This window comes from Salvelinus fontinalis, chromosome 32, assembly GCF_029448725.1.
Source record: "Salvelinus fontinalis isolate EN_2023a chromosome 32, ASM2944872v1, whole genome shotgun sequence".
Classification (NCBI taxonomy): domain Eukaryota; kingdom Metazoa; phylum Chordata; class Actinopteri; order Salmoniformes; family Salmonidae; genus Salvelinus; species Salvelinus fontinalis.
This window is the reverse complement of record NC_074696.1, coordinates 44,991,841-45,004,189: the sequence shown is the minus strand read 5'-3', so window position 1 is coordinate 45,004,189 and position 12,349 is coordinate 44,991,841. Positions and strand designations below refer to the sequence as shown.

Sequence of the window (12,349 nt, the reverse complement as noted above, 5' to 3'; positions counted from 1 at the left end):
ACCTTTTAGGTTACTACATGATTCCATGTGTTATTTCATAGTTATGATGTACAAATAAAGAAAACACCTTGAACGAGTAGGTGTGTCCAAATATGTGACTGGTATTGTACATTCACACGTATAGTATCAGACAAACGTTTGTACACACCTACTCATTCAAGTATCTAGGAGACAATAAATAACGAGGGATAGATGTGTAACAGTATAACTTTACACCGTCCCCTCGCCCCGACCCGGGCGCGAACCAGGGACCCTCTGCACACATCGACAACAGTCACCCACGAAGCAGCGTTACCCATCGCTCCACAAGCACGGTCGTTACCCATCGCTCCACAAAGGCCGAGGCCCTTGCAAAGCAAGGGGCAACACTACTTAAGTCTCAGAGCAAGTGACGTAACTGATTGAAATGCTACTAGCGCGTACCCGCTAACTAGCTAGCCATTTCACATCCGTTACAGATGCGTAGATGATTTTAGTAGTTCCATGAGTTGGCTATGGTTGGTAGCTCTATGGGCACAGTCACAGACAAGTTCTCACACCCAACACCCATAATGGAACTGTCGAGTGTGCTTTACCAAACGAGGACGGGGTGATTGAACAACGCTGCATAGAATGTGCTTTAGCTGAAATTGCTGGCATATTTTGAAGACTCGTTTCGCTTTGAGAACCTTAAAACAGAGGTAATTATCTAGCTAAAGCTATTGTGGAATTGCACATTTTGTTTCGTAGTGATTTAGCTACTGTTAGCCTACTGTTAGCCTAGCTACTGACTACGAGTTGAGCGCACTGAGGTGAATGGACAAGCAAACTAGCCAATTTTCGGTATTTCTGATCACTATTCCTAGCTATAATATCAGACTGGCAATAAATGGCGGTACGGTTAGGGCTGCGTATATATAACGTTTAGTCCCTTCAACCCTTTCCTGTTGTAGCTAGCTAGCTAATATAGTTAGATACATCCCCACTACATATAAGATTATCGTTAACCTAGGAATATTGAAGGCACTAGGTCAATACAATATTGGGTAAATTATCCTCCACCACCATAATCCGACTGCTAGTTAACTATATATTCACAGTTTAGATAACTAGCTATAAGTTAGCGGACTAGTTAAAAAGCAAAGGTAGCTAACTGCTAGGTGCTTGCTATCAGGGATCCTTGGGACGTCCCTACCCCATTGAAGTTGTCATTTTTAAAAGGGTAAATGTTTGGGCTGGGAATTGCCAGGGACCTCGATATTATCACGATACTTAGTTAAGTTCCGATGCGATATGTATTGTGATTCTCACGATTTCTATATGCGATTCGATGTTCCAAACATATTGCTCACTATATCAGCCGCAGATAGGCTGGGCACATGACATTTCTAAAAAGGTATTTTTTTCTAATAGAAACGAGTTCATTGCATCCGCCATTGAGCCCAGTTTCGTACTATTTGTCCCAGCTGTTTGCTGTAGTGTTTAAGTAATCGCGAAAAAACGCCTTATTTTAGGTTAATGTTTCACCCTGCCAGCCCCTATTAGTTCTATAGAGCACCGTGGCACCAACTCGCCTTCCGAACGATATATTCCCTTCCCATTGTTCTGCTTAACCTTGTAGGCTTACCTCAGGTAACTCATTTGATTGTAGTTAACAAGGTTACGGCTACTTGGTGAGCGCTAACAGTTCGCCTGTGTACACGTTGTGGTGACCTACAGTGCGTTTTTTTTTACCTCACATGCTGACAACACCGCTCGCATCGCGTGCATTGCAAAATAAATTAAAACATACATGTTATTCAATTATTGCACCCACACTGCTTGCGCACCAACGAGTGTCTGCGTTGCCAAGCGCTAAAATAGAAGTCAGTTCTAATTGTGACACTGAACGCTGTGCAAGTCCTGCCTCCCATCTCATTGGTTTGTAGAAGCAGATACCGACGTGCCATCTCCTCATTGGTTATACCCACATGGGTATAACCAATGTAAACAATTGTTTACAGACATTATTTCACTGTATCACAATTCCAGTGGGTCAGAAGTTTACATGCACTAAGTTGACTGTGCCTTTAAACAGCTTGGACAATCCCAGAAAATTGTCATGACTTCAGAAGCATCCGATAGGCTAATTGACATCATTTGAGTCAATTGGAGGTGTACCTGTGGATGTATTTCAAGGCTTATCTTCAAACTCAGTGCCTCTTTGCTTGACATCATGTGAAAATCAAAAGAAATCAGCCAAGACCTCAGAAGAATAATTGTAGACCTCCACAAGTCTGGTTCATCCTTGGGAGCAATTTCCAAACGCCTGAAGGTACCACGTTCATCTGTACAAACAATGGTACGCAAGTATAAACACCATGGGACCACGCAGCAGTCATACTGCTCAGGAAGGAGATGCGTTCTGTCTCCTTAGAGATGAACATACTTTGGTGCCAAAAGTGCAAATCAATCCCAGAACAACAGCAAAGGACTTTGTGAAGATGTTGGAGGAAACGGGTACAAAAGTATCTATATCCACAGTAAAACGAGTCCTATATCGACATAAGCTGAACGGCCACTCAGCAAGGAAGAAGCCACTGCTCCAAAACCACCATTAAAAAAGACAGACTACGGTTTGCAACTGCACATGGGGACAAAGATCGTACTTTTTGGAGAAATGTCCTCTGGTCTGATGAAACAAAAATAGAACTGTTTGGCCGTAATGACCATCATTATGTTTGGAGGAAAAAGGGGGAGGCTTGCAAGCCGAAGAACACAATCCCAACCGTGAAGCACAGGGATGGAAGCATCATGTTGTGGGAGTGCTTTGCTGCAGGAGGGACTGGTGCACTTCACAAAATAGATAGCATCATGAGGATGGAAAATTATGTGGATATATTGAAGCAAGACATCAGTCACAAAGGTAAAGCTTGGTCGCAAATGGGTCTTCAAAATGGACAATGACCCCAAGCTTACTTCCAAAGTTGTGGAAAAATGGCTTAAGGACTACAAAGTCAAGGTATTGGAGTGGCCATCACAAAGCCTTGACCTCAATCTCATAGAAAATGTGTGGGCAGAACTGAAAAAGCGTGTATGAGCAAGGAGGCCTACAAACCTGACTCAGTTACACCAGCTCTGTCAGGAGGAATGGGACAAAATTCACCCAACTTATTGTGGGAAGCTTGTGGAAGGCTACCCATAACGTTTGACCCAAGTTAAACAATTTAAAGGCAATGCTACCAAATACTAATTGAGTGCATGTAAACTTCTGACCCACTGGGAATGTGATGAAAGAAATAAAAGCTTAAATAAATAATTCTCTCTACTATTATTCTGACATTCCACGTTCTTAAAATAGTGGTGATCCTAACTGACCTAAGAGAGGGAATTTTTACTAGGATTAAATGTCAGGAATTGTGAAAATCTGAGTTTAAATGTATTTAGCTAAGGTGTATGTAAACTTCCGACTTCAACTGTATTCTACACCATATACTGCATCTTGCCTCTGCCGCACGCCATCGCTCATCCATATGTTTATATGTACATATTCTTATTCACCCCTTTACATTTGTGTGTGTAATAAGGTAGTTCTTGTGAATGTTAGATTGCTTAGATTTGACTGCATAGTCAGAACTAGAAGCACATGCATTTCACTCGCATTAACATCTGCTAACCATGCGTATGTGACCAATAACATTTTATTTGAGATATTAATTGTTTTGCTCTCAAGACAAGGGTGCTATTTAAAGGAGTGAATCCTGTGGTAGTGGAAATGTGAACGTTGACCAATTTGAAGGGGACGATTCCCTGTGTTTGTGATGCTCGTCGCGACGCTGACAGGGTGGCGTGAGTGGTGAAACAGAAGAGCCGTAGGTCTGTTCTTTTGAGTTTTAATGTTGAGTCTTTGCCCGACAAAGTGATGTTAGGTCATACACTGCCTCTGGAAAGTATTCAGACCCCATGGCCTTTCCCACATTTTGTTAGGTTACAGATTTGTATATATATATATTTTAATCTAAGTATTCAGACCCTAATACTTTGTTGAAGCACCTTTTGGTAGCGATTACAGCCTTGAGTCTTCTTGGGTATGATGCCACAAGCTTGGAAGGTCGCCACAAGCTCTGTTCTTCGCTCCGTTCATCTTTTACCTCGATCCTGACTAGTCTCCCAGTGCCTGCCGCTAATAAACATCCCAACAGCATGATGCTGCCACCACCGTGCTTCACCGTAGGGATGGTGCCGGGTTTCCTCCACACGTGATGCTTTGCATTCAGGCCAAAGAGTTCAATCTTGGTTTCATCAGACCAGAGAATCTTGTTTCTCGTGGTCTGAGAGTCCTTAGGTGCCTTTTGGCAAGCTCCAAGCGGGCTGTCATGTGCCTTTTTGCTGAGTAGTGGCTTCCTTCTGGCCACTCTACCATAAAGGTCTGATTTGGTGGAATGCTGCAGAGATGGTTCTCCTTCTGGAAGGTTCTCCCATCTCCACAGTAGAACTCTGGAGCTCTGTCAGTGACCATCAGGTTCTTGGTCACCTCCCTGACCAAGGCCCTTCTCCCCCGATTGCTCAGTTTGGCCAGGTGGCCAGCTCTAGGAAGAGTCTTGGTGGTTCCTAACTTCTTCCATTTTTAAGAATGAGCAGGGCCACTGTTCTCTTGGGGACCTTCAATGCTGCAGAAATGTTTTGGTACCCTTCCCCAGATTTGTGCCTCGACATTCCTGTCTCGAAGCTCTACGGACAATTCCTTTGACCTCATGGCTTGGTTTTTGATCTGACATGCACTGTCAACTGTGGGACCTTCCAAATCACCTGTGGTAAATTCAATTGATTGGACATGGACTCCAAACAAGTTGGAGAAACGTGTTAAGGATGATCACTGGAAACAAGATGCACCTGAGCTCAATTTTGAGTCTCATAGCAAAGGGTCTTAATACCTATGTAAATAAGTTATTTATGTTTTTTGATTTTAATAAATTTGCTAACATTTCTAAAAACCTGTTTTCGCTTTGTCATTATGGGGTATTGTGTGTAGATTGAGGAAATAGTTTTATTTAATCCGTTTTAGAATAAGTCAACGTAACAAAATGTGAAAAGTCAATGGGTCTGATTTACTTTCCGAAGGCACTGAATACTTCAAGTGATATTGTACAAGCTTTTGTGCTGACAACATTACATTGTTACAGGTGTCAAGCTTATGGGCAAGTGGCAGCAGTGTGTAGGAGGGAGATGTGAGAAGTGTGCAGAAGGACATGAGACAAAGGAATGTGTAGCATTGGGGAAAGTAGTGTTATTTGTTAATTGTAGGGGTGCCCATAGGGCTCGGGATCAGAATTGTCCTGTGCGAGAGAGGCAGGTTGAGGTTTCCAGGGTTAGAGTATTGCAGAAGTTGTCGTATGCAATAGGCAGTGAAGAAAGTGGTGGAAAATGGGTCAAGGGGGAGGGATCCTGAGAGGAGTAGTAGATCTGTACCAGTACAGAGGGATAGGCCAACAAGTAATATATGCTTCAGTAAGATTTTGATTTTTTGCATTTTATAGCAATGGTTGCTGCAGGGAAGGTTGTGGTGGCAGCTGCAGAGAGCTATTTGGGTGTGCGAGATTTGACATCAAAGTTACAGGGTGTGTTGAGTGGTGGTGTCCCATCCTTTCAGGCTGTCGGCCTGAGGTAGAACTAGATATATTTAAATAGTGGAGTAGGGTGGTGGATTAGATGGTAGGGTATTTGTTGATTTTAACATTTTTATTTTCAAGCAAAGTATAAAGGGATTATCTAGAAGGTGGCAGTAATCCCAACATTTATTGGATGCCAACCGTCATTAAACCTCATCGAAGAAGGAAAAGTAGGCTTAGGGCCATATTTCCATGTTACAGCGCTTGTCTATGGAAAGCAGAGTAAGACCGTGTGGACTACCTGTGGTTATTAAACGGAAGACAGATGGCACAAACTTGTTGTCACTGAAAAATACTGTTGGTCGCATCTGAGGTAAAAGAGTGTAAAGTGTGTGTTTTGCATTTGTTGAAATTTATTTTGGTGTGATGAAATTAGAGAACCGTACTGAAATTGAGAATCGATTCACATTTTAAATAGAGTATTTGGCTGTTTTTGGCTTCCAGAGACAAACGGAACGTGCAGGGTCCTTGGGCTAAGGAGTAACGTTAGGCTCTTTTAGTCCAATATTGGGCTACAGAGGGACAAGAAAGAGCTATGAGAAAGTGTTGATGAGTCATGGGGGAAAAAAGTGCTGAAAACAAGCTATGAAGGAAAAATAATATCCTGATATGTAAAGGTATCGATTTATCCCCCCCCCCCCCCCCCCATCACAAATTAAAGTTTTGGGTAGGGACGTCCCAAGGATTCCCAGATAGCACTAACCTTTACTGCTAGCTAGCTAACACAAATTTCTTCTTCCCTGGCTTTAGGCTCAATGGATCAGGGCTGCATTAGCATAGTCTCTGGTGCCCCTGCTGGCCCGATGGTTCAAGTATGCTTCCCCGGTGTGCGTGCAGCGGTTTTGGACAGCCTAAATCGACAGCGGGAAGAAGGACGGCTCTGTGACCTCTCCATCCAGGTGCAGGGACAGGTGTTCAGGGCCCACCGCTGTGTGCTGGCTGCCTCCTCGCCATACTTTCACGATCAGGTTTGTCTGTCCATGTTTATATGAGTGTGTGTACTAGTAGTCTTTCTTGGGTTGACACAATGTACCAATGTTCTGGCTTACACCTCTGTTTGTTAACAAGGTCAGTTTGGCATAGAGGAAAAGGCAGTGATGGGGAGATCTGGCTTTCGTACGTCACTGCCTTATCCGTTTGTTGCCCTAGCACAATTCCCGCCCACATTTTTAAGCCGACACAAACTTGTGATTTGTTGTGAGAGTTGTCTATCTGAAGTTGGACCTGTTCCGAAATAGATCTGGTATTTCCCATCCGGACCCGATATACATAAATACTTTTCTACAATATAGAGACCCGTTCCAAATGGACCTGAGTACAACAGATCAAGTGAGGGAAGCAGCAGAAACGCCAATTTTTAAGCTACTTTAGTAACCGGAGCTAATAAATTGAGGTAGATAGAGGTGAAGCTCTAGGGGCCATGGGGCCATGCTCTCTCTCTCTCTCTGTGTGTGGGCTACTGAGTGTGAGTGACAAATGGAGGAGGGAGGGAGAGACGAGAGACCGCAACTAACCAAGGCGACTCATGCTATAATAGACTATTAGTTGCCCTAGCTAGGTTATTTATCATCGAATATGATTACATAATACCTGTCTTGACTGCATCAAACCGGGAGAAGCTAGTTAGGCTAATGGCGGCTGCATGCGCTTTCTCGTCCTACACAGTTACAAACAACAACTCCATTCAGAATATAAAGTAATAGCCTACCTGTTGGCTCTTGGTCATTGTAGCATATCTCCTTTTGCCCCACAGGAAGGCTCTGACTGTAGCTTGTTGTTGCTTTGATGACTTATGATTGGCCAACAACAAGCTACACTCGCCACTCTTGTGAAAAGCAAAGAGCAGCAGCATAAATAATATTTCTCTCTCGCTCTACTGCAGCAGTCGCGTTCCATCTATATGGGTTCTTCCGGACAAGTCCGTTAGGATTGTCACGGGTATGTGTAATTTTATCAGACCCGTGACATTATTTTAAATTCTGGATCCGGACACGCTCAGATCCCGTCTCAGATATTCGGCTACAGGTGGAGCCTTGTGGACCTCTATTGTGAAATCCAATTTTTTTGTTATCACTTTCACCAGGTGTTGCTGAAGAATGTGACGACAGTGTCTCTGCCCTCTGTCATGGATCCTGTGGCCTTTGAGAGTGTCCTGAGTTCAGCCTACACCGGCCAACTGAGCATAGTGCGTGATGACATTGTCAACTACGTGACTGTAGCCAGCTTCCTCCAGATGTGGCATATTGTTGACAAGTGTACAGAGATCCTGAAGAGACCTCGACCCCCAGCAGAATGCAACCCTGGGGATGCTGCAGCTGCCACACACCACGGTGCCTCCTCAAGGCAGCAGTCCCCAAGCAGCACCGACTGCCTATACATGGAGAGAGAGGGGAAAGGTAAGGAGAGGAGGCCTTATGGCCAGGAGCAGAATTCTCTGCCTCCATTGGCCACGTGGAGGAGGCCCCAGCAGTTCCCCAGGTGGAGCCGCCCCAGGTCCTCACCCCAGCAAGTCATATCCATGCCTGCCCAGCACCTAGCTGACTCACACCTGGACTACCACCCTGCCGGGGAGAGTGACTACTCCAGCTGTGAGGAGGTGTGGATGTCCAGCCACAGCAAAGCCAGCCCCCTAAGCCATCATGATGGGAGAGGACTGGACCATAGCCACACCAGGCATGGGGGGATTCCTGGTGAGGCGTTGAGACTGCGAGCTAGACTGAGACAGAGGGCAGTGCCACCAAGTGCTGAGAAACTCCATGGCAGGGATAGAGGAAGTGGAGGGGGCTTTGGGGAAGAGCCTCAGGAGAAGAGAGGGACTGAAAGAGGGATTGAAGCAAATGAAGAAAGGGGGGAAGAGGAGAAGAGGGAGGTGCCTGAGCGGAGAGAAAACTCTGGTATGTACTCCTAGAATGTGAAATGTAAACCGGACTTGGCGATTGATATGCCTGGGTTGGTTGTTTATAAAAGTCTCTCTCTCAAATGGGCATTCTGCAGTTGCTACATTAATTTTTGGACTTATAAATTAATGATATGTACCCATTTGATTCTTGAAGATTATACCTTATAAATGCCACATGAGCTTAGTTCAACTGTCGTAACCCCTCAGAACCCCAAATATAAGCTTGTTTTACGGTGTAAATACTTGTAGCGCCTTGCTATGGGGTAGTCTTCATTGCCTACAGTGCAAGGTGTTCTACATTGGACAGACAAAGTGACACCTTCAAGACCGCTTAGCGGAACACAGGTACGCCATACGGGTAGGCAATGAAGACTACCCCATGGCAAGGCACTACAAGTCCTTACACCATGGCAACCCTGCCTCCCTACAAGCTATGGGTATTGATCATGTTCCGGCCTCTATTAGAAAAGGGGACCGTCTTAAACAGTTAAACCAAAGGGAAAGTTTTGGGATTTACAAACTACAGGCCACTAAGTACCCTGGTTTAAATTAAGATATGAATTTCTCACCCTTCCTGTAAGGTCGTGATAGGTCCATTTGCTGTCATCTAGTGGACAGTTCGCTTAATTGCCCTCAGCTATGTTTAGACTGTTGTTCATGTTTTGCTGTGTTCTAGTGTACTATGGAATATATTGCTTTCTTATTCTTGACACTTCTCCCAGTCATATTTTAAAGGTTAGAACTACCTTTTTAAGTGTTCTGATACTTCTAGCTTGGATTTGTAGTTTTATGATAACATAGCTACAGTATTTCACTTTTTAATATGTATAGTATTGCTTACTAGGTTGTGTCCCATCAATTTTGTAACCACTCCCTCTTCAAATTAGGGCTAATTAGAAAAGCTGTTCAAAAGAGGACATTGTATAATTTCTTTGTACTCCCCGACGAAGGCCATGCAGCCGAAACGCGTTGGATTTTTAAAACTTTGTTTCTATTGAACATGCCATACAAATAAAGGCATTTTAATTAATTATATTTAGAGTGCCTTGGTCCTCCTTTCTTTTTGTAGTTTTAACCATGTTGAGGCTATAATTTTTAAATCATGGATGCACCCATAGCTATGTTGTGTTTTTTGAGTGGTTACATTTATCTAACCCCATCCATCAGCTTTTTACCGAAACTGGGGCAGGGAATATCCTTTATTGTTTCAACTGCTGATAATTTTAAACAATTGTCTCCTATTTATGAGATGATCAGCACCAATATGTGATAAGCACACATCCCTGTACCTTAAATAGAGTACCATTATATAATTATCTACGTGTATGTCCTTTGTACATTGTACATCTCTCTGTTTTGTATTTCTCCAGGAGACTTCCACACTAGTGTACACCAAGTTGAAGAGGGAGGACAGCCAGAGGGGAAAAAGAGCTCAGGGGAGCTGCAGAAGAAAGAGGAGAGACCGCTGGGGAGAAGCTCAGCCCTGACTTCTCCCCATGTTGTTGATCCAGATGATGTGATTCCTGGCCCTTCCTGCCCAGCTCCTACACCCTCATCCCGGATGCAGTGGCAGGCCGGTCCCTGGTCTCAGCAAGTAGCTAGGCCGCAAGCTGGAGAGGAATACTACAGAAGAGAAGACGATGAAGAAGATGAGGAGGAAGTGGACTTTGGCCGATTTGCAGATGGTGCTTTTGGAAGGGGCACCTATGATGAGATTGAGGATGGCACCGGGCAAGTTTCTCAGAGACCCTTAGTACCTGACTCTCCTGATAACAATGACTTTATCCTGGGGGCCCAAGAGTTGAACTGGCCCTCTGGGGCAGAAATTACCCATGGTGATGGTACCCCAACATCCAGCTGCCACCTGTCCCCATCCCCTGCTCCATTCCCCCCTTCCTCCTCACCCCCCATCCCCTCTTCCTCCTCCCTCTCCCTTGCTGGGGCCCCTTACACGGGCAAAGTGCACTTCTGCCACTGTGGGAAGGCCTACACCCTGAAGAGCATGCGTGACCGCCACGTCAAGATGCAGCACCTCAACCTGCGGCCCTTCGCCTGCCCTGTGTGCACCAAGAGCTTCAAGATGAAGCACCACTTGACCAAGCATCTGAAGACCCATGGTGGGCTGCGGCCTTATGAGTGTGGCCTGTGTGGGAAGAAGGTGATCTGGAGGGACAGTTTCCTGCGCCACCAGGCCCGCTGTGAGAGACTGGCCGCCAGCTGTGATAGCGCTGCTGCCAGTAGTAACACCAGAGCGGCTGCCGACACGGACGATGGTTATGCTTATGGGTTCGGGGAGGGGTTTCTCTCACAGGGCGGGCAGGTGAAAGTGGAGCAGGCAGACTTTCAGGGGGAGGCAGAGTCTGGGATGAGTGGGTTGTTAGGGGTTGGGGCTGAGTTAGGCTCTCAGTCAAGGACTCTGGTTAGTCACAACTTTAAGGAGGAAGCCAGCGACAGGTTTAGCTGAAGCTAAACGAGGTAAACAGGTGGAATATAGGGCCCACAGCACTTGAATCGAGTATTAGATTGGTTGATGATTATGCTCATAATGGTCATGTATAATCCATTAACACTCCGATCCATGTTAATGCACCTGTTTGTGAACAATTATTCTACGAGGGACATTTATGTTTATTATTTATTTAAATGACTATCCCATCATGCTATTGATATCTCAAAAGAGGGCACAAACACGTCATTTGTGTGATGTGAGTCTGTGTACATTTTGTATATTTAAATGAGCCAATTTATCTTATGAGCTGTCTTGTGAATGTATTTGAGTCACAATAAAATCTTGTTTGCACAGATGTGGTTTGAACAAGAAGTTATCAGGGTCATATTGGATAACTAACATAATGCCATAACTGTGGTCGTTTGCTTCCCAGGAATATTGGAAGAAATTCCTGAATATTAATTGAAAGTGTATGCAGGGTAAATACAGGGAACACAAGAAGGGAAAAAAAGGGTGAGGTCTTATTTTCATAGTTTGCAGCTAGGTCTGTCCCAAATGGCACCATATTCATTATGTAGTGCACTATATAGGGGAAAGAGTGCCATTTGGGACCCATAGAACACGGAGTAGATCAAAACCTGTACAAGGACACTGCAATCCACTTTCATCAACCCAGCCATCTAGACATTATCTCCCATTTTATTTTCGAATAACATTTCAATCAAATTTCATTTGTCACATGCGGCGAATACAACCGGTGTAGACCTTACCGTTAAATGCTTACTTACAAGCCCTTTAACCAACAATGCAGTTCAAGAAATGGTAATAAAATATTGACTAAATAAACTGATTTTTACTTTAATCAAAAAGTAAGACAAATGTACTTAACAATAACGAGGCTATATACAGAGGGTACTGGTACAGAGTCAATGTGCGGGGGTACAGGTTAGTTGAGAGAATTTGTAAAGTGACTATGCATAGGTGGTAAACAGCGAGTAGCAGCAGTGTAAAAACAAGGGGGGTCAATGTAAATAGTCCGGGTGGCCGTTTGATTAGTTTAGTTGTTTAGCAGTCTTATGGCTTGGGGATAGAAGCTGTTAAGGAGCCCTTTAGTCCTAGACTTGGTGCTCTGGTAACGCTTGCTGGGCAGTAGAAGGGAGAACAGTCTATGACTTGGGTGACTGGAGTCTTTGACAATTTCTTGGCCTTCCTTTGACACGCCTAGTATATAGGTCCTTGATGTCAGGAAGCTTGGCCCCAGTGATGTACTGGGCCGTACGCACTACACTCTAGCGCCTTACGGTCAGATGCCGAGCAGTTGCCATACCAGGCGGTGATGCAACTGGTCAGGATACCCTCAATGGTGCAGCTGTA

The 12,349-nt window shown here is 44.5% G+C and overlaps 1 protein-coding gene across 2 annotated transcripts; it reads left to right on the top strand.

Moving 5' to 3' along the window:
• Positions 1–462: 462 nt before the first annotated feature.
• On the top strand, positions 463–11,330 carry LOC129831459 (zinc finger and BTB domain-containing protein 22-like). Of its 2 annotated transcripts, none has more exons than XM_055894862.1 (4): positions 463–680; positions 6,378–6,595; positions 7,711–8,521; positions 9,897–11,330. In XM_055894862.1, exons 2-4 carry the CDS (start codon positions 6,383–6,385, stop codon positions 10,988–10,990), a joined length of 2,118 nt encoding a protein of 705 aa, XP_055750837.1. In that variant the 5' UTR covers positions 463–680; positions 6,378–6,382; the 3' UTR covers positions 10,991–11,330. The 2 variants fall into 2 exon arrangements, with proteins under 2 accessions (XP_055750837.1, XP_055750838.1); XM_055894863.1 differs by lacking the exon at positions 463–680 and adding an exon at positions 7,510–7,565 and having other exon boundaries at positions 6,503–6,595.
• The last annotated feature ends 1,019 nt before the right edge of the window (positions 11,331–12,349 follow it).